This window comes from Clinocottus analis, unplaced genomic scaffold (genome assembly GCF_023055335.1).
Source record: "Clinocottus analis isolate CAN_PGR_092001 unplaced genomic scaffold, fCliAna1.0.p SCAF_15, whole genome shotgun sequence".
NCBI lineage: Eukaryota > Metazoa > Chordata > Actinopteri > Perciformes > Cottidae > Clinocottus > Clinocottus analis.
In genome coordinates this window covers 17520804-17542668 of record NW_027175876.1, presented here as the reverse complement: position 1 = coordinate 17542668, position 21865 = coordinate 17520804, and the positions used below count along the sequence as shown (strand labels likewise).

The window sequence follows — 21865 nt, the reverse complement described above, 5'->3', positions numbered from 1 at the left end:
TTCTTGAGTGGGCGGGGCCATGTGTCGTCACGGTGCTTTTCTATTGGACAGCTGGACGCTTCCCCGCAGACTATGCAAAGCGCGCGTGCGGAGTTGACCAATCCCTTCGCGCGCTCTCCCTGCGCGCGGCACGCAGTGGCGCGAAAAGCTCCTCAGTGTGAAGTCCGACGGCAGCGAGGCGCACACCGAGCTCTGTGAACACTTTCTGACTGTTTCACGCGTGATAAATAACACTCCACCATGGCAACCGGCGTCGAAGACGAGCAGGCGATGAGAGAGGCCCAGAGGGATTACCTGGACTTCCTGGACGATGACGTAAGTCCGACTTTTATCCGGTTAAACTCTTTTGTTGTGGACGAGAGAAACCATGCGGCCGTGACAAAAGACACCGTTCGCTCACCGGTTGATGCGCAGCGTCTCCGGTGACGGTGAGCGGACGGCGCCTCGCAAAGCACTCTGGGTGCGGCAGTTGAGTTAAAGTAAAATCTGATGCATCGTTCAGTGTTCTCCTGAACCCAGTAAACCCAGTGAAACCAGTGTCTCGGTGTGTTAACGATGAGCCACCTCTTGTCTCCGCCTCCTGCAGCAAGACCAGGGGGTCTACCAGAGCAAGGTCCGGGACATGATCAGTGAGAATAAAGGTCGTCTGGTCGTCAACATCAACGACCTGAGGAGACGCAATGAGGCCCGGGCTGCAAAGTAAGTGTGCCTGCGTGTGCGTGTGTGTGTGTTGTTCTGCAGCATCACTGAAGACGCAGTAAACTCGTATGTTGTGTTTGGTGCGTCATGGTTCCTGCACGTGACATCAGCTGCACAGTAAAAGTGATCCTCCATCCGTGCTTCACCTCTCCAGACTGATGAGCAACGCCTTCGAGGAGCTGCTGGCGTTCCAGCGCGCCCTGAAGGACTTCGTGGCCTCCGTGGACGGCACCTACGCCAAGCAGTACGAGGAGTTCTTCATCGCCCTGGAGGGCAGCTTCGGCACCAAGCACGTGACCCCGCGCACGCTGACGGCCCGCCTGCTGGGCAGCATGGTGTGCGTGGAGGGCATCATCACCAAGTGTGAGTATGTGTGTGTGGCTCCTCCCCCTGGGCTCTACTGTCACGTGACCTTTGCTGAGGTTAATAGCGTGTGTCCCGCCTCCTCCTGCAGGTTCCCTGGTGCGTCCTAAGGTGGTGCGCAGCGTCCACTACTGCCCCGCCACCAAGAAGACCATCGAGAGGAAGTACAGCGACATGACCTCGCTGGACGCCTTCCCCTCCACCGCCATCTACCCCACCAAGGTAACACGTCACCTGCTTACTTATCACTCACACACACACACACACACACACACACACACACACACACCAGGGTTCTTACGGTCAGGGGAAACCTGGAAGAGTCCTTAAAGAAAATAAAAGTCCAAAGTGTAGTGAAAGTTGTGTAAATGTGTTATATTCATGTGTTCATGAAGGTCATTTACGCAGAGTTTGAAATAATGAATCTGCTTTTAGAAGAAAGAGGCTCAAAATATAAGCAGGCATCTTTATAAATGTTTATTCTTTTGTGTCATGTAAGGTTTACTGTATGCTCTGAATCCTCATTGTACATTTTAAATACTACATTTTATCACTTTTTACTGTTTACACACACATTTCACACAACGTTTGCTCATGAACATTTGGTTTAAAGTCATGAAAACCAACTAGTCACAATGTGTATGAACCCTGTCTTCTGTCTGCTTACTTATCTGACACACACACACACACACACGCACACAATAACACGCGCGCATCACTTCCTGTGTTTCTCTTTGACAAGGACGAGGAGAACAACCCCCTGGAGACGGAGTTCGGTCTCTCCGCCTACAAGGACCACCAGACCATCACAGTGCAGGAGATGCCGGAGAAAGCCCCGGCGGGCCAGCTGCCGCGCTCCGTGGACATCATCCTGGACAACGACCTGGTGGACGTCGTCAAGCCGGGGGACCGAGTCCAGGCCATCGGGACGTACCGCTGCCTGCCCGGCAAGAAGGGAGGGTTCACCTCCGGGACGTTCAGGTGAGCTAGAGGCCGGCGTGCGGCTGAGCTCCGCCCCCTCTTCCCCGAGGTCTTCATGGTTAATCACCCGGTGTTTCCCCCGCAGGACCATCATGATCGCCTGCCACATCAAACCCATGAGCAAGGAAGTGTCGCCCAACTTCTCAGGGGACGACGTGGCCAAGATCAGGAACTTCAGCCGGGTCCGGTCCTTGGTGAGAGTTTGATCCCCCAAACTTACTTATTACTGGGAATCAGCGGTGCTGTTGTTTTCCTGAAGGATCGCTCATTGACCTCATGAATGATGCATGTTTCAGGATGTGTTTGATCAGCTGGCTCACTCTCTGGCTCCCAGTATCCACGGCCACCAGTACATAAAGAAGGCCATCCTCTGCATGCTGCTGGGCGGCGTGGAGAAGGTTCTGGACAACGGGTCGCGCATCAGAGGAGACATCAACGTCCTGCTCATCGGTACCGCCGCCTGCTCACCGTCACGCAAACGAAAGTTCAATTCACAAAAAGGATTGATTGATGACCTTCGTCTGCTCCTCCTCCTCCTCTTCCTCCAGGCGATCCATCGGTGGCAAAGTCCCAGCTGCTGCGCTACGTGCTTCACACGGCGCCCCGGGCCATCGCCACCACGGGGCGCGGCTCCTCCGGCGTGGGTCTGACCGCCGCCGTCACCACCGACCAGGAGACCGGTACGATCCGCGCCGGCGCGCTTCACACCATCGCCTCCCCGCTTCTTTTAGCCCGCCCGCGCTAACCCTCCGCGTCTGTCTCCCCCAAGGCGAGCGCCGCCTGGAGGCGGGCGCCATGGTGCTGGCCGACCGCGGCGTGGTGTGCATCGACGAGTTCGACAAAATGTCCGACATGGACCGCACGGCCATCCACGAGGTGATGGAGCAGGGCCGCGTCACCATCGCCAAGGCCGGCATCCACGCGCGCCTCAACGCCCGCTGCTCCGTGCTGGCGGCCGCCAACCCCGTCTACGGCAGGGTAACGAGGACCCGCCCTCTGGTTTCACGCCACTCTGTCGTCTTGTGTTGAACGTGCTAACCCCCCCCCCCCCCTCCTCCTCTGGTGTCGCGCAGTACGACCAGTACAAGACCCCCATGGAGAACATCGGCCTGCAGGACTCGCTGCTGTCGCGTTTCGACCTCCTGTTCATCGTGCTGGACCAGATGGACGCCGAGCAGGACCGCGAGATCTCCGACCACGTGCTGCGGATGCACCGCTACCGAGACCCCCGCGAGCAGGAGGGCACAGGTGCACGAGGACGTCTGCTGCTCGCTGCAGTCTGTGGCAAACGGTGCCTTGTTGTTTTTAAATGTTGTTTTTAAATGTCCTCGTTGTTGTTGTTGTTGTTTGTTTAGCCATGGCGTTTGGCGGCACGGTCGACGTCCTGGCTACTGAAGACCCAGACGCTGTCGTGGAGGATCACGAGGAGCTGCAGATCTACGAGAAACACAACAACATGCTGCATGGAAGCAAGAAGAAGAGGTACACACACACACACACACACACACACACACACACACACACACACACACACACACACACACACACACACACACACACACACACACACACACACACACACACACACACACACACACACACACACACACACACACACACACACACACACACACACACACACACACACACACACACACACACACACCCCCTTTGCAGGGACATAAAATGCTGTTTTATCTTCTGGAAACCGTGCGAAAATCCTCCCGCACCCATTTTAAGTCCCAGCATGCCCCATTCAGACAATCTTTTGGCATAAAATACGTCATTTTTATCCATTTTTGAACCGAACGACACAGTTTTTTGACTGAAGCTTCTTCCTAACAGGACAAGACTTTGTTTTATTGTGATTTCTGTCTTATTGACACTCCAGGAGGCTTTCTTGGGGAATCTGGCTCATATCATGCTGGATGTTCATAGTTACCATCAAAATATCTTTTAAAAGTGATTTTTCTTTGAAGATATACATTTTTTTCCCCAAGACTTTGCTGAACAAATACACACAATAACACAAGTATTGACTCAAACAGGAAAAAGGAGGTTTGGAGACGAAAGTGTTCAACATGTTAAGATGATGACTGAAGAGAGACGCACTGTGTCCTCTGCCTCAGGGATAAGATTTTGAGCAAAGACTTCATGAGGAAGTACATCCACATCGCCAAGGCGGTGACACCGGTGCTGACGGAGGAGGCAGCCAATCACATCGCAGAGGAGTACTCGAGGCTGAGGAGCCAGGAGCAGATGGGTGCCGACATGGCCAGGGTGAGCACAGGCCCTCTATGAGGAGCGTCCGCTGGGGGGCAGAGGTCTGGTTTAGATGTTGCTCTGACCCGTCCCTCGTCCTCAGACGTCTCCGGTGACGGCCCGGACGCTGGAGACGCTCATCCGGCTGTCCACGGCGCACGCCAAGGCCCGCATGAGCAAGGCCGTGGAGCTGGAGGACTCGGAGGTGGCCGTGGAGCTCGTCCAGTTCGCCTACTTCAAAAAGGTCGGTCCGGCCGCGGCCGCTGGAGGACGACACGCAGAGTTTAACATGCGGAACGAGGCTCACGGCGTCCGCTCTTCCTCCGCAGGTCCTGGAGAAAGAGAAGAAACGCTCCAGGAAGGAGCTGGACTCCGGCTCGGAGGAGGAGGAGGAGGAGGAGTCCACTCAAAGTTCACAGAAAACCGCCAAAAAGAGGTGACGCATCCACGCACACTTTAAAAGACAATGACACGGTCCCACTGCGTCACTCACAGCGTCCTGTGCGTCCAGCAGGGGGCGACAGGCGTCTCAGGGCAGCGAGGCCTACAGCCCGTACGACTTCAGCGAGGAGCAGGAGGTTCCTGACAGTAAGTCGTGTTTCTCCCTCCAGCCTCACGCAGCACACGGCTGCTGGACGCTGTTCAGGACATGACACACACACACGACAGATACACGATGAAGAGGATGCTGCTCCTGTCTAACAGAACTACAATCAACCTCACACAATAAACAAATAAAACATGAGGACCAAATATACAAGATATAACAGTAGTGCACCAAAATATGATAACAGTATTGCTATATTAAATATGACAGAATATGATAATAGTATTGCTATATTAAATATGACATATGATATTATTGCTATATTAAATATGACAAAATATCATAATAGTATTGCTATATTAAATATGATAATAGTATTGCTATATTAAATATGATAATAGTATTGCTATATTAAATATGACATATGATATTATTGCTATATTAAATATGACAGAATATGATATTATTGCTATATTAAATATGACATAGGATATTTTTGCTATATTAAATATGACAAAATATGATAATAGTATTGCTATATTAAATATGACATATGATATTATTGCTATATTAAATATGATAGAATATGATAAAATAGTATTGCTATATTAAATATGATAATATTATTGCTATATCAAATATGATAGAATATGATATTATTATTGGTATATTAAATATGAAATTATTGCTATATTAAATGACACAATATGATAATATTATTGCTATATCAAATATGATAGAATATGATATTTTTGCTAAATTAAATATAATAGTATTGCTATAATAAATATGATGATAGTATTGCTGTATTAAATATACTAGAATATGATAATATTATTGCTAAATTAAATATAATAGTATTGCTATAATAAATATGATAGAATATGATGATAGTACTGCTGTATTAAATATGATAGTATTGCTGTATTAAATATGATGATAGTAGTGCTGTATTAAATATGATGATAGTATTGCTCATTGTATCTTTCACATTGCTGTCCATGTTCGTCATGACGTCACAGTTCAGTCAGGACCCCAGGAGGAGACTCTCTCTCCTCCTGGGGTCCTGACTCACGTGATCATCTGACCTCTGACCCTTTGAGTTCTCACGTTGGTGCTTCTGCTCTCTAGTCCAGGCCGGCACCCCCAAACCGGCCAAGCCCCAGCGGGAGGAGGAGGAGCCTATGGACGCCGCCGCCGCGCCGCAGGCTGGAGACTCAGCGCTGTCGGCAGAGAGGTGGGCGACGACCGCCGTGTGTACCGGCGTGTTCCAGATGTGTTCACGACCAGCGAGTGATGTAGTTCGGCTTCTTTACCCGTTTGAAGCCGCCGCCACATCATTTATTAGCGTTTGTGAATAAGTTCTGCAGCAGGAAGTCTCTCTGAGGCGCTGCGGCGCTCTCTGCGTTGTCTTGCATGGAGGTAGAACAGAGTGACCTCTGGGTGCTGACCCGTCCGTGCTCTTCCTCCTGCAGGCTGAAGGAGTTCAAGTCGTCTCTGTTCGCCGTGTTCCAGTCCGCTCACGCTCAGTCGGTGAAGATGACCAACCTGACGGCCGACATCAACCGGGGCCGCGAGGTGGGCTTCACGGAGCGCGAGGTCCGCGGCGCCCTGGCCCGCATGCAGGACGACAACCAGGTCATGATGGCCGACGACATCGTCTTCCTCATCTGAGGGGTCGAACGGACTGAAAGAAAGAACCGGGACTCGTGTTGAACGGCACATTTCTGTTTGTGCCGTTTCCTCGTCTGGGTTTGTAAATAGTTCACGAGAGGTTTTGAAGTTGTACCTGTTTTGTATTAGTAAATAAAAATGATGGACACGACTCTGGTTCTGGACTGGATTAACGCCGCGGCCTGTTGCGTCATCGCTTTGACCTTTGACCTCCTGGCAGTTTCTTCAAACGATTGTGCTTTTGCTCCCGGTGTTAAGTTCACATGACAACGCATCACCTGCCAGGTGAGTCCTCACCACCTCAGCTGCACAAAATAAACTCAACTCAAAGTGGGAGCAGAAGGGACGTCTTTCTTTACATATTTATATGGGTATACTATATTTATACATACACATATATGAATTTAATATTTTGTCCTCTTCTGACTTCTTCCCTAACCTATTCTTACATAAACAACATACGTGACAGCGGGCTACCCGGTGGCACCAGCGGCTCTGAATCTGCTCGCAGAACATCTCGTTCATTAATATCTGTGTTCCACGAGCATCAAAGAGCTCGAGAGGTGAAACAACAACAAACGGGCGGAGATGCTGGGGAACTTTGTGATTTCCCAGAAGAGCTGCTCTTGAACGTTACACAACTTCCTGTTTACCAGAAGATGCACTTCAGCACGGAGCATCCACCTGGTGTGGGAGGAAGGGCCCTGAAGCTCACAGGGCCCTGAAGCTCACAGGGTCCTGACGCTCACAGGTCCCTGAAGCTCACAGGGTCCTGACGCTCACAGGTCCATGAGGTGCCTGAAGCTCACAGGGCCCTGAAGCCCACAGGTCCCTGAAGCTCACAGGGCCCTGAAGCTCACATGTCCCTGAAGCTCTCAGGGCCCTGAAGCTCACATGGCCCTGAAGCTCACAGGTCCATAAAGCTCACAGGGCCCTGAAGCTCACAGGTCCCTGAAGCTCACAGGTCCCTGAAGCTCACAGGTCCCTGAAGCTCACAGGTCCTTGAAGCCCACAGGTCCATAAAGCTCACAGGTCCCTGAAGCTCTCAGGGCCCTGAAGCTCACAGGTCCTTGAAGCTCACAGGTCCTTGAAGCTCACAGGGCCCTGACGCTCACAGGTCCATGAGGTGCCTGAAGCTCACAGGGCCCTGAAGCCCACAGGTGCCTGAAGCCCACAGGTGCCTGAAGCTCACATGTCCCTGAAGCTCACATGTCCCTGAAGCTCACAGGTCCCTGAAGCTCTCAGGGCCCTGAAGCTCACATGGCCCTGAAGCTCACAGGTCCATAAAGCTCACAGGGCCCTGAAGCTCACAGGTCCCTGAAGCTCACAGGTCCCTGAAGCTCACAGGTCCCTAAAACTCACAAGTCCCTGAAGCTCACAGGTCCCTGAAGCTCACAGGGCCCTGAAGCCCACAGGTCCTTGAAGCCCACAGGTCCCTGAAGCTCTCAGGTCCCTGAAGCTCACAAGTCCCTGAAGCTCACAAGTCCCTGAAGCTCACAGGGCCCTGAAGCTCACAAGTCCCTGAAGCTCACAGGGCCCTGAAGCTCACAAGTCCCTGAAGCTCACAGGGCCCTGAAGCTCACAGGTCCCTAAATCTCACAGGTCCTTGAAGCTCACAGGTCCCTGTTTTCAGCTCCAGTCTCACCCTCATCATGAGCTAGTGGGATTATGTTTTGTGTGTGTGTGTGTGTGTGTGTGTGTGTGTGTGTGTGTGTGTCACATCCTCGCTGCACACACATCATCGTAGACGTACTCCGTCTGTCTTTCGGCTTCGTGACATCACTCAGCTGTGGTCCCGATCGGTCTGGAGATAAAGCCGAGAACCATCCGGGCCCCGAGAGGCCCCGAGCTCTCGACACCCACGGGTGACTCATATCACGCGTGCTGTCAAAGGCTGCAGCTGCTGCAGCGTCTCACACCTCACTTGTGAGTTTAGTTTCACTCTCCACACCGGCGCCGTTCAGATCGAAGCCTCGACTCAAAGTCACCGCGACCCAGAAGAAGACGAGCAGCCGCAGAGCGTCTGAGCGCTTTCTAGTGTCAACTCCTAAAACATGCACAACAAACACACTTATTTCAATGTGGGGATCTGTCCGGTGATTAAAAGGCTTTGGCGAGCAGCTAGTTAGCTTAGCATCAAGGCTAAATCTGCATACCAGCCCTTATATAGATCACTGATTAACATGTCATCTGGTGTGTTTAATGTCCACGGGAAACCAGAGTGATAGGTCTTGCTGCCTGGTCTTTATGCTAAGCTAACTGGCCGTAGCTTTTTTTAGGTGGGAAAACAACCAATGTCACCGTCACAAAGCTTTTCTTTGCCCCGTCTGCGTGAGAACAACAACATGGACCTTCAGGTTCTGTCCCGACACGTCCGACCTCGACTTCCTGTCTTCTCACGGACACTTCCTGCTCCAGGTCCGATCCGCACGACGGTCCCTCCAAGAGAAACTTTGAAGGAGGTCTTTGTCTGCAGCGCTTCAGTAACTCCTCAGACGTTCTCTCAGAAGGGACCAGAAGGTGTTTTCTTTGCATCGTTCCTCCTCTTCCTCTTTTCATCTGAGCTCCGTGAGGACAAATCAGCTGAGTCGACATAAACACTTTCACCGTCACTCTCGTATATAACATTTCATTTTTTATGAAGGGTTAAAATTTTATTAATCAAATGCATTCACAAGTTAACCTTTTGAAAATCCTCCCGTGTCCATTTTAAGTCCCAGCATGCCCCATTCAGACAATCTTTTGGCATAAAATACGTCATATTTTTTCATTTTTTAACCGAACGACACAGTTTTCTGACTGAAACTCCTTCCTAACAGACAAGACTTTGTTTTATTGAGATTTCTGTTGCAGATTCTGATTCTTTAGGTCCTAATCTTTCCATAAAGGTGTCTTATTGACGCTCCAGGAGGCTTTTTTTGGAGAATCTGGCTCACATCATGCTGGATGTTCATAGTTACCATCAAAATATCTTATAAAAGTATTTTTTTTTTACAGATATACATTGTTTTTTTACTAAGACTTTGCTGAACAAATCCATACAATAAACACAAGTATTGTAATTCATTTGGGGTTCCTGCGACGACTCAAACAGGGAAAAGAGATCTGGAGACAACATCGGTCCCACAGTTTTCAACGGGTTAAGATGACATCATCTTTCTGCTTCTGTCACAAAGGGCTGTGTGCGATGCGGTAACGGGTCGACACCAAGCCACAGAGAAACTTCACCCACTCTGAAATGCAAAGGGTAATACATGAAGGGTAACTTTGGGGATCTTTAACCTAGTTTCCTGTAAGTGTGTCAGTGACTGACGGGGACGGTTCTGCAACTCCTCCCGTCCGTTTGTTGAGTGCACCACAAGAACTCACAGTATGAAAAGAGATAACTTTCCAACATTCCTATATTTGAATTTATTTTTGGATACTAAACTAAAAGAAGAGGAACCAGAGTCTGATACATCAGGGAGACGACGAGTTTCAATCCCAGTTGAGGAGAAAGAATTCTGTTCTCCTACGTGTGCAGGGAGCGGCCGCTAGCGAACTGCTAGCGAACTGCTAGCGAACTGCTAGCGAACTGCTAGCAAACCGCTAGCGAACTGCTAGCTCTTCCTCCCCCTGTGCTGCGATGGTTCAGGGGCGATACAGGTGAGTAGCATCTCCTCGTCCTTCCTGCATGGGGCACTCGACTGGTCCAGCTGGAGGATCTCTTGCACCCTCACACCAAACATGAAGACTCTTTAAGAAATAACACTTTTTATGAATATATCTCACAAACCTTGAACTCACTTTCACTATTAAAACCATGCTTTTCAAAACCAGCGCTGGGCTCAGCTGCTCTCAGGTGAGTCTCAGCTCTGGAGGAAACACCCAGGTGAGCTCCCCGCCCCTTTTTATAGGCTCCGCCCCTTTGCCTGGATCCCTACGTCGTACTTCCTGTTCCCGGCCTTCCCACATGGGTTTAAAAACAAGTTTCAAGCTGAACATGCGGCCTGCCGGGCCTTCAATTAACCTGAACTGAACATTAAACGTTAATATTCTGGTGTCTGTGGGAAGGACGTCTGGTCACGTCGTGATGCTGCAAAGTAGCACAGAGGTTCTGAACCGCCGCTCCTCGCCGTGCGTCCAGTAGCATGACGCAGGAGGAGATGTTATCGGGGTTTCTGTTGCAAAGTAATTCTGCTGATTCATTCCCAGAAGCGTCGTCAGCGTCTGGCTGACCTACATGGCTCAGGCTGGGCCGGCGCTGCGTAGGTGGACCTGTTTGTCTGCTGGCTTGGACGCGTTTTATATGACTCGGAGAACTCGAGTCAGAGTTGAGGCTGTTCACCGCCATGCGTCGGCTTCTTAAAGGGACAGTAACGATGACGGAGACGTTGTGGAAGATGATTTGTTTTACTTTGGTTCGGACTGAAGAACAATCGTCTCCGGTTTGTTTTCTGCACTGAAAGAAAGAAATCAAGCTTGGTTTGCAGATTTTTACACCAGTGTATTTTTTTTAAAATTTGTTTGCCGTAAACGTGAATGTGTTCACTGTTTTCACTTCAACCACATCAAAAAGAGAGAACAAAGGTTTTCACACCTTTGGCTGTCACCTGGCTCATCTGACTCAGGGGAATTATTGCTTCTTCCCGGCGCACAAAGCCAGGAGAAAAGTGCACACACGGGCATAAAGTAACAAAGGGACGAGGACGAACAGAAACCACAAAGACGCTGCTCTTATCTCCAGATCGACATCTTTAAGAATCAGTGACAGTCAAACCGGAAAGTCACCACAGAGCCAACGCACACCGACGCAGCCCGCCTGCTTATAAAGCACAGAGGAGCCTCACAGCTTCATGCAGGCGGGACGAACCATGTCGCTGGTGAGTGCGCCGGTCCTTCACTGTGGGGTTTGTGATGGGATGATGATGCCAACACTTTAAAGGGAAAGGGATTCACTTTTTTTTGGGCTCCAAACCGTCGGTCTTACCGCTGTGAAGCAAATAACATGTGAAACTTTCTTGTGTCATTCCTTTGTGTGTTTGACGTCGCTGTTTTTTCTGGCGTTCAGGTCTTGAGAGCGGTGCTGGTGCTGGTGCTGGTGCAGACGGTCTCCCTGAAGCGGGCCCGGGGGCCCCAGCCAATGGGCACGTCCGTGAGGCTGGTCCTGGACCCCTCAGTGACGCCTCAGATCGGCAGCGCCACCGCGGCCGTGGCCAACATGTCTCTGTCCCCGTGGACGTACAGGTGAGGCCTTCCCCTCAGCGCTTTGCCCCAGCTGGTGTCGAACCCGCCCGCACACCATTAGTCCAGTTGTGGACCCATCGGTACTGATGCGCTTCCTCCTCAGAGAGTCCCGCGTGGAGTCTCGTCTGCCTCGGCAGATCTTCCACGCCGTGTGCCTGAGCTCCGGCTGTCTGAGCCTGCAGGGCGGAGGAGAGAACCTGGCCCTGCAGGCCAAACCCATCTACCACCAGGTGCTGGTCCTGCACAGGTGAGACCCGGCATTGCTGCTTTTCTTTCTGGGTCTTAATGTTTTTTTGTTGTTGTGGCATCGACTTCTTTTCCAGGGTTATTGAACTCTACGTAGACATACAGCACAAGTATTTTCCTCCCATTCTATGACGAGTGAGTGAACATTATGGGACGCACAGTTGATAAATGAGTCGGGAAAAAGTTGTAGGGATGTGAAAACCAAAGCTAATTCTGATGTTCATCATCACAGGAGAAGAAATGGTTGTCTTTAGTTTTCACAGATTCAACTGAACGGAAACAACTGGATTGTTTGCGACGGTCTTGTTGACTTTTGCTTGTTTCTTCCCGTCTTTTCTCTACGATTTGGTTTTACGATCTCACGATGACGTCATCTGTGTCCGATCGGCCCTCCCTCATTCCTCCATCCCGCCCCAGGATCTCAAAGCAACGGCCCGGTCCCAAGAGGAGGAAACGGTACAGCTTCAGACTGGGGACGGAGGTGATCTCAGTGGGCTGCACCTGCGTGAGGCCCGGTGTGGTCCTGCAGCCGGCTGCGTGAGGCCCGGTGTGGTCCTGCAGCCGGCTGCGTGAGGCCCGGTGTGGTCCTGCAGCCGGCTGCGTGAGGCCCGGTGTGGTCCTGCAGCCGGCTGCGTGAGGCCCGGTGTGGTCCTGCAGCCGGCTGCGTGAGGCCCGGTGTGGTCCTGCAGCCGGCTGCGTGAGGCCCGGTGTGGTCCTGCAGCCGGCTGCGTGCAGGACTCTTCTGGTGGCAGCAACTCTTTCAACATACTTGTTTTTTAAACCTGCAATATTATTTTGAATGATCGCTGAATACTCTGTTATGCATTTCCCAAAGACACACAGAAGGAATATTGTTTCTAATGTAGGAGACAATGCAGCTGATTACACTGGTCAGACCTGCATGGAGCCGCTGCTGCGCCCCCTGGTGGTGAGAAATGCTAACACGGTGTGTGACCAACACGTCTAGTGTCATGTGTGTTGTTGGACATTTATATTTGTATATGCTATGTCATTCTTTGTTGCAACATTGTTTTAAACTCACATTTTTATAATAACTATGTTGTTATTTCATTGTAAACAATACCACAATGCTTTATTAAAGTTTTTAATTCAACTCTGATGTCTTTTGGGCTGTGAACAAATGTTAGAATGTGTTCAGGACATCGACTTATTGTGTCAGTAAGAAACAAAAATATGATTGATGTTGGAGAATTTACAATTTACATTATATGTCTTATATCAAACCACGAGCAACCTGTAAACTTAGGTTCACTCTATAGATTCACATATCAATTTAATACATATTTACCGCATGTTTCATGGATGTGATCTGAACAATAATCTCACTTCAAATCAAATCATTTATAGTTTTATTTTCCTCTCCCAGGTATTACTATCAGATCACTTCATATTTACTAAAAAGAGCATTATTTTTGACTTTCCATTCCAGCATCTATATTATTATTAATGTAACTCTCACATAAAATATAGATTCAAACACTCTTTCATGTGTATTGTTGGTTTGAATGAGCATGAAGTTTGAGGAACAACGAGGAGAAGTTTCAGTCAAGCTGTTTTTACTGACCATGCCAAGAAGATACAATCAACCCGCCTCAAGAAACACAGCGACACAGCGACAACGAGCCGTCAGACACAAACACACACCTCAAGTCAGTATGACTCAACAAGCACATTTCATGTTTTACTCTTTATCGGGTTTACACTCCTTTGAAAATCAAACAGTGACACATGATGACAACTCCTCCTCACCACTATGTCCACATCCTGAACTACCTCACTTCTTTTCCTCATATATATATATATATATATATATATATATATATATATATATATATATATATATATATATATATATGCTGTCCTCTATGTGTTTGGAGCTGTGTTTGTGTGCTTTTGAGTTGTGCTTAATGAAATAAGAGTGCAATCAGTGATCTAAATCTAAGACTCAAACGCATGTCACTGATCTATAACTACACACGACGGTTAAAAGTGTTTTTGTATTTTTTATAAAGAGCTGCAGCGTGGCAGAATGCAGCTTCCTCGTTTTCAAGCCTTTCTGTGTGTGTTTGTCCCTGCAGCGGTCTGACTCCTCCCTCTGATATTCATAAACCATATGCTGAGATTCACATTCAGGCTTCCCGACAGACACACAACAACCCCACAAAACGCATGAGAGCGGCGGATCTTTTTTTTCTTCTTTTTTCTTTAATAAGGGAAACAGCAGAAGCGTGTGTGTGTTTCCTGTCTATGTGTACTGACTAGCTTTGTACTGGTTGTGACCGTCTAGGACTCCTAAACTACATCCGTGTTTAGTTTGAGCACATCACACATTTGTCACGATTGACTTAGATCATCCCTCTCTCTCCTCCAGTGTGATAGCAGCGCTGTGATTGGCTCCTGATGACCACACCGCTCAGTGATGGACGCTACAACACTCGTCTCAATCTCCGGCTGCAGAATGAAAAATGTGTCTTTTTTTTCCGTCTTGATGCTTTTGTTCCTCTCCAATCAGCCATTTTATTGTTTATTAGATCCCCCCCCCCCCCCTCAAAACCCATAGAACAAAGAGACAGACGTGTCTTTGAGTTGGCTAAACTTTGCACAGCTTGCTCTGAATCAGCTCATCTGATGTGAACACTCAGCTTTCTGTAGCTTTTGAGTTCTTTTATTTGTATTTTTCCTGCATTGTTTTGATTTCTTTATTTTTTTTTAAAATTTTGCTATACCGATCATGAAACTCCCAGTGCTGCTCTCTCTCTTCTCTTCTTCTCTCGTCTCATCTACCGGCAGGCTTCCTCCTTCATCTCCTTGTTCTTCCTCACTTCCTCCGCGTGTTTGTCCTGCCAGACCAACAGAGGCAGCGTTAGCAGCGTTAGCAGCGTTAGCGGTCATGAACACATCAGCAGTAATGAGGGAACAAGGCAGCCACTGAGGAATGGAACGAGGGAGCGCTAAAAACTCTTTTCCACCTCGTATAATATTCATGATTACTGATCAAGCCTTTAAACCACAATAGTTTATGTACGCAGGCTTTTCACTCAGGAAACATTACACTTTAATATGTTTTGCTCATATGGAACACATTATTTCTTCAGCAGCGAGCTTTGTGTTGCTGCTGGGCGGATCGATTTACCATTGAGCGGCTAGCTGTTTCCAGTCTTTCTGCTAAGCTAGGTTAGCTGGCTGCTAGTAGACACATATGACATTGATATCAACACAACTAAACAAAATATGTAGAAGTTGAAAGAATAGTACCACATTTTGGGAAATGACCTCATCTGCTTCACTCCAGAGAGTAAGCTGAGAAGATTGATACCACACATGCTAACTTTGGAGCTGAAGCTGTGAGGCAATTAGCCTAGCTTAGCATAAAGACTGGACGCAGGTAGACTGGTTGTCTTTCAAATAAAAAAATAAAATAAAAAAGCCCGTACCGACACCTCTACACTGACAGATTAACACAATGTAATGTGTTTGTTTGACTCACACAGAAACAGAAGTATAAAACTACAAAGTGGTCTTCATGCTAAGTTAAGCTAAGCGTCTCCCGCTATCAAACTCCTGTTAGGACTGATCTTTTCTCAAAATGTTGAGCTATTCCTTCGATAGTTCCTCGATTACACTGCGAGTGCACAACACATCAAGTTTGTTTCTCTGATAAATATCCTCCACATCTTTGATATGTCGACACAGGAGTCCTTACTGCTCTGGGGAACTGGTTTCATCAAGTTTCACTGCTCTGGGGAACTGGTTTCATCAAGTTTCACTGCTCTAGGGAACTGGTTTCATCATGTTTCACTGTTCTTGGGAACTGGTTTCATCAAGTTTCACTGCTCTAAGTAACTGGTTTCATCATGTTTCACTGCCCTGGGGAACTGGTTTCATCATGTTTCACTGCTCTAGGGAACTGGTTTCATCAAGTTTCACTGCTCTAGGGAACTGGTTTCATCAAGTTTCACTGCTCTAGGGAACTGGTTTCATCATGTTTCACTGCTCTAGGGAACTGGTTTCATCAAGTTTCACTGCTCTGGGGAACTGGTTTCATCAAGTTTCACTGCTCTAGGGAACTGGTTTCATCAAGTTTCACTGCTCTAGGGAACTGGTTTCATCATGTCTTACTGCTCTAGGGAACTGGTTTCATCAAGTCCTTTTAAAGACACAACAAAGTTCTACACCACTCATGTGTTTAGGCGTGTTGGAGTGGATGTTTCATGGCGTGGGAGACTTGACCGTACCTTCTCCTGCAGCCTCTCCAGCATGGCGGCCAGCAGGGCCTCCCGGTTCTCCTTGTTGGCCTCCATCTTTTGCTCGAGCTTCTCCTTGGCGTTCTTGATGAAGTTGTTGTTCTCCTCGAAGGCCTTCTGGATCACCTCGCGCTCGTGCTCCCTCTTCTCCGCCAGGTGCTTCAGCAGCTCCGCCTCTTGGCACTGGAGGGCGACAGAGAGCACCGGAGGGAAGTCAACAGGTTACTGCAGGTTCAGTGTCCTCAAACTAAGTCCTGCTGCCCGCTACGAACCTGCGCCCTCATGTGAAGGAAGCCACCCTAGTGTGACTTGTTCACCGCTCATAGCAAGAATCTGATCTGAAGGAAACACATCTCCGGCCCTTGAAGGCACTTAAAGGAAGGATTAAAGGAAACATCTGAGGTTGCAGGTGTGGTGTGAGCGCTCTGTGGGAGGACACATTCTCTGTGCCAGCTATCACTCCTCTCTCCTCACCTCTCCACCTCCCCCTCTCTCCACCAGCCTCTTTGCATGATGAATATGAGCTGCCGTGAGTGAGTGGAGCTTTCATGATTGCTTTCCTTGTGCTTTCATGTCTCTCTTTTCATCTCCCTCTGCTTCCTCCAACACTCCCTCCCTCTTTCCTTTCATCAATTTCCACCCAATTTCCTCCTGAGTTTGTGAATCACGCTGCCCACAAAGAGCGTTGTCAGATGTTTGGAGTGAACGAGCAGCAGCTGGAGTCAGGTTTAGGGATAGGCCCGGTCGGTTCAGGGTTCATGTTTAGGGATAGGTCCGGTTGCATCAGGGTTACATGTTTAGGGATAGGTCTGGTCGGGTCAGTGTTACATGTTTAGGGATAGGTCTGGTTGGGTTACATGTTTAGGGATAGGTCCGGTCGGGTCAGGGTTCATGTTTAGGGATAGGTCCGGTTGCATCAGGGTTCATGTTTAGGGATAGGTCTGGTCGGGTCAGGGTTACATGTTTAGGGATAGGTCCGGTTTGGTTAGTGTTACATGTTTAGGGATAGGTCCGGTCGGGTCAGGGTTCATGTTTAGGGATAGGTCCGGTCGGGTCAGGGTTCATGTTTAGGGATAGGTCCGGTTGGGTCAGGGTTACATGTTTAAGGATAGGTCCGGTTGGGTTATATGTTTAGGGATAGGTCCGGTTGGGTCAGGGTTCATGTTTAGGGATAGGTCCGGTCGGGTCAGGGTTACATGTTTAGGGATAGGTCCGGTTTGGTTAGTGTTACATGTTTAGGGATAGGTCCGGTCGGGTCAGGGTTCATGTTTAGGGATAGGTCCGGTCGGGTCAGGGTTCATGTTTAGGGATAGGTCCGGTTGGGTCAGGGTTACATGTTTAAGGATAGGTCCGGTTGGGTTATATGTTTAGGGATAGGTCCGGTTGGGTCAGGGTTCATGTTTAGGGATAGGTCCGGTCGGGTCAGGGTTACATGTTTAAGGATAGGTCCAGTCGGGTCAGGGTTACATGTTTAGGGATAGGTCCGGTTGGGTCAGGGTTCATGTTTAGGGATAGGTCCGGTGGGTCAGGCTTACATGTTTAGGGATAGGTCCGGTTGGGTCAGGGTTCATGTTTAGGGATAGGTCCAGTCGGGTCAGGGTTACATGTTTAGGGATAGGTCCAGTTGGGTTATATGTTTAGGGATAGGTCCGGTTGGGTCAGGGTTCATGTTTAGGGATAGGTCCGGTGGGTCAGGCTTACATGTTTAGGGATAGGTCCGGTTGGGTCAGAGTTACATGTTTAGGGATAGGTCCGGTTTGGTCAGGGTTACATATTTAGGGATAGGTCAGGTTGGGTCAAGGTTACATGTTTAGGGATAGGTCCGGTTTGGTCAGGGTTACATGTTTAGGGATAGGTCCGGTCGGGTCAGGGTTATATGTTTAGGGATAGGTCCGGTCGGGTCAGGGTTACATGTTTAGGGATAGGTCTGGTCGGGTCAGGGTTCATGTTAAGGGATAGGTCCGGTCGGGTCAAGGTTACTTGTTTAGGGATAGGTCCGGTCGGGTCAGGGTTACATGTTTAGGGATAGGTCCGTTTGGGTCCGGGTTCATGTTTAGCGATAGGTCCGGTCGGGTCAGGGTTACATGTTTAGGAATAGGTCTGGTCGGGTCAGGGTTCATGTTAAGGGATAGGTCCGGTCGGGTCAAGGTTACTTGTTTAGGGATAGGTCCGGTCGGGTCAGGGTTACATGTTTATGGATAGGTCCGGTCGGGTCAGTCGTAACTAGGAGCTCACCTTTCGCCTGTCCTCGGCCGCCTCCAGCTTCTTCTGGATCTCCTCCAGGGACGGGTCGCGGCGCTGCGGCATGGAGCCGTTGAGCTCGGGCACCCCGTCAAAGGACGGGGGCTTGAGGATGACCTCGAAGGCCTGGCCAGATGTCCGCTTGTTCAGCTCGATGACCTCCACGTCCTTGATGACGCACCAGCCCAGATCCACGGCATCTGCGGCGTTGGATTGAGATGTTTAGACGCTTCATCTTTAATGTCCCCTCTACAGGCCTCTGATAGGTGCTTTGGGAACAATAATTCCTACATTTCCCAGAATGACAGGTGCGTATATTTGGCAGGAATACGATATGGTCGTTAACACGCGGGCTGAAGTGAGTTATTGTTACCTTCTGCCTTGTATGCAGGTTTGTCTGCAGTCTGTGGGTTGAAGCAGGCACAGAACAGAGACACCAGGGGGAGCTCTTTGACCTTCTCTTTGTAGGCTGAGGACACACACACACACACACACACACACACACACACACACACACACACACACACACACACACACACACACACACACACACACACGGTTACATTTATTTACTGGAGACTTGCCTCGACCCTAATAACGACGACCAGCCTATTCTAACCCTGACCTTAACATAATATTTAACTTTAACATTAACCTTAACTTTATATTTAACTTTAACTTAAACCTTAACTTTATATTTAACTTGACCTTTGACCCTAACTCAAACCTAACATGAACCACAACCTTTAATTAAACTTAAAGCTAACCCTGATCTTACTCTAACCCTAAACATAAATCTACCCCCCCCCCCTCCTCCCACACACACACACACACACACTCACACACTGCACTTGCTTTGTGAGGCTTGACAATGTGTTGACTCTAACTGACTCTCCATCCCATCATGTTGTGATGATGTCATAACTCTGGTTCAGATCATAAAGTGCATTCAGGGTCCTGTGATGTGTGTGGGACTTTTTACCTGCCAGAGTCATCTTCTCACTGTGTACGTATTACTCTCTCCTGGGAGGCCGAAGATCCTTCTCAGTCTGTAGAGAGAGAAAGAGGGAGGGAAGGAGAGAGAGTTAGGGTTGAATGAAGCACATTTAAAGGTCATATAATGAGCAGTGGCTACGCTACGCTACGAGGACAACGAACAGGAGGTTAGCTGCAGTGCAAGCCCCGCCCCTTCAGGCTTAATTCAGCCAATGAGAGAACAGCTCTGCGTCAAAGCGTTGATGTGGGCCAAAACAGAGGGTCATTCTGGCTCATAAATATAAACATAAAGACATCATCGAACACATACCGTCATACACACGTCATCGTCCTGGTAACACGTGAACAAACATTGCACAACCCTCCTGCAGCAGGACGACAACAAGGTGACACCGTCAGGGTAAAGTATCCTGAACATGATTATAGATCTGTGATGTCACCACACTTCCTGTCCTGTTGACCCCCAAACTGCTGCTGGAGGAGCTGGTGGAGTGAAATAAGGTGGCGCTACTTCTATGGCCGCCTGTAGAGGGCGCTACACCGAACAGCTTCTGTCACCAACAGCTCTGGAGACAGAAGAGTCACACGCGAGTGCGTCGTTTACATTGTGTTGTGTTGCAGTTCCTCCTCGTCCACAGACTCACAATGCAGCAGTGGATCTTCGTGAGGATGCAGAAGAAAGGGAAGAGGAAGACCTTAAAAAAGAGAGCGAGGCGTCGAGCACAACAACAGCCGGCTGCACAGCTGCTGGAGGTGAACCTCTAAACCAAGAAAATCTGTCTCTGTGATACCAACATGACCCACTGCTCACACTACACTCACTAACACACACTTCATCACAACCAGAGAGGGAGATCTCTCTCTCTTTCTCTCTCTCTCTCTCTCTCTCTCTCTCTCTCTCTCTCTCTCTCTCTCTCTCTCTCTCTCTCTCTAACTCTGAATTCAAAAGACAGTATTGTCAAAGCATGACGATAACAAGATGACAGTTAATGTGTTAAAAGTCTCTCCTTGCTGTAGGTCAGATGATGTCATCATCTCTGCTGATGGACGCTGCAGTGGAGCAAACACAGCTTCCATAATGAGACGAAGGTTTCCTTTTCATCTGACGAGTACGACGACGTTACAAATCAATATGTGATGGTGTTTAAAAGATGGACACGACTTCCTCCGCTTGCAGGTTTGAATACCTAAATGTCAGCCAATGGGAGGATGGAGGGCTCAGCAGAGACCTATCCACAGCTGAGAGAGCGCTCATCAAGTTTGTCTTTACTTCTGCATACCAGAAGCACACTCATCATGTGGACACCCAGCAGGCCCTCGGGGCTGAAGCCAGCAGGAACCTTCCTGGTGTGGATGGAGCTGGACATGTGTAGTGGGACGAGCTGCCAGAAAGGCCCTGCTGCCTCCACTGCATCTCCTCAGAGAGCATTGTATAGAGATGATCATCCGGACCGCGTCCGTCACACCAGAACACACACTGCTGGGCGTGTTTGAGACCACGCTGCATGGTTCTGTAAGTAGCTACACTCCCTGAAAGCTAGTGGACACGTGTAACCTCCTCCAGTGTTAAACAACACACTTTAGAGCTGATACTGGGGTTAACCTGGAAACTAGCTAAGCTAACTTAGCTAAGAGAGTTGTAGCAATCTTTACATGTTTCCCATTCATCCAAATGTTGAACAATTCCTTCTATCTATCTATCTATCTATCTATCTATCTATCTATCTATCTATCTATCTATCTATCTATCTATCTATCTATCTATCCATCCATCCATCCATCCATCCATCCATCCATCCATCCATCCATATATCTATCTACAGAGTCCTAATAAGACAGACTATGACAAAGGTGCTGAGAGACGTCTCATTACAGGAGGAGCACATGCTCACCTGACCACCCTGACACACACAGTCAAGGACACACACACACACACACGCTCACATGGACACGTGCTACATGCATGAGCATAGACAGTATACGTTGAGGTGCTCAGTTAGCACACAGCGCTAACAGGCAGAGCTTCTCTGCAGCGCTGGAACACACAGCTGCTGCTCTGTGATGAAGCAGCCGGCTGCAGATCAATGCTGTGCTGCCTGCTGCAGGAGGGAGGATGCTCCCTCTCTCCTGAGTCCTTAGGAGAGAGGGAGCATCCTCCCTCTCTCTCCTCAGGGAGGGACTACTCTGCTGACAGTGTGATCATAGAGAAGTGGCTCATGAAACAAAGTTATGATATGATGGGAACGTCGTTCCAGGAAGACAGATCTTCATTTTTGTTGAATCTAATGTTTTTGTCTTTAAGGTCTCTGAAAATTGTGCTTGTACATAAAACCCAAAGGTTTTAAAAACAGTTAATAATTGCGTA

At 48.9% G+C, this 21865-nt stretch overlaps 3 protein-coding genes across 4 annotated transcripts in view; 2 read left to right on the top strand and 1 right to left on the bottom strand.

Moving 5' to 3' along the window:
• The first annotated feature begins 46 nt into the window (after positions 1-46).
• mcm3 (minichromosome maintenance complex component 3) lies at positions 47-6862 on the top strand. Of its 2 annotated transcripts, none has more exons than XM_068576877.1 (17): positions 47-315; positions 587-699; positions 854-1062; positions 1154-1284; positions 1805-2043; positions 2129-2237; positions 2340-2493; positions 2592-2723; positions 2813-3021; positions 3117-3291; positions 3399-3525; positions 4173-4323; positions 4409-4549; positions 4635-4741; positions 4820-4893; positions 5984-6089; positions 6328-6862. In XM_068576877.1, the coding sequence occupies exons 1-17, from the start codon at positions 241-243 to the stop codon at positions 6524-6526; spliced, it is 2451 nt and encodes an 816-aa protein (XP_068432978.1). In that variant the 5' UTR covers positions 47-240; the 3' UTR covers positions 6527-6862. The 2 variants fall into 2 exon arrangements, with proteins under 2 accessions (XP_068432978.1, XP_068432976.1); XM_068576875.1 differs by having other exon boundaries at positions 4817-4893.
• Positions 6863-11379: 4517 nt separating this feature from the next.
• Positions 11380-12539, top strand: il17a/f3 (interleukin 17a/f3). The gene is made up of 4 exons (XM_068577558.1): positions 11380-11388; positions 11577-11752; positions 11856-11999; positions 12416-12539. Exons 1-4 carry the CDS (start codon positions 11380-11382, stop codon positions 12537-12539), a joined length of 453 nt encoding a protein of 150 aa, XP_068433659.1.
• Positions 12540-14204: 1665 nt separating this feature from the next.
• Positions 14205-21865, bottom strand: part of stmn4 (stathmin-like 4) — a 10774-nt gene continuing 3113 nt past the window's right edge. The window contains exons 2-6 of the mRNA XM_068577226.1: positions 19487-19553; positions 18878-18973; positions 18499-18704; positions 16255-16446; positions 14205-14859 (exon numbers count right to left, since the gene is read on the bottom strand). Of these exons, the coding sequence (XP_068433327.1) occupies positions 14800-14859; positions 16255-16446; positions 18499-18704; positions 18878-18973; positions 19487-19499 (567 nt within the window). The 5' untranslated portion in view covers positions 19500-19553 and the 3' untranslated portion in view covers positions 14205-14799. The remainder of the gene's footprint in view (positions 14860-16254; positions 16447-18498; positions 18705-18877; positions 18974-19486; positions 19554-21865) is intronic.

Bases quoted from the DNA above. Each gene is read 5' to 3' on its own strand.
- mcm3 (XM_068576875.1), top strand. From the start codon at position 241: ATGGCAACCGGCGTCGAAGACGAGCAGGCGATGAGAGAGGCCCAGAGG. The intron at 1,285-1,804 runs GTAACACGTCAC...CTCTTTGACAAG, and splicing joins CCGCCATCTACCCCACCAAG to GACGAGGAGAACAACCCCCT. The intron at 2,044-2,128 runs GTGAGCTAGAGG...TTTCCCCCGCAG, and splicing joins TTCACCTCCGGGACGTTCAG to GACCATCATGATCGCCTGCC.
- il17a/f3 (XM_068577558.1), top strand. The intron at 11,753-11,855 runs GTGAGGCCTTCC...CTTCCTCCTCAG, and splicing joins CTGTCCCCGTGGACGTACAG to AGAGTCCCGCGTGGAGTCTC. The intron at 12,000-12,415 runs GTGAGACCCGGC...ATCCCGCCCCAG, and splicing joins CAGGTGCTGGTCCTGCACAG to GATCTCAAAGCAACGGCCCG.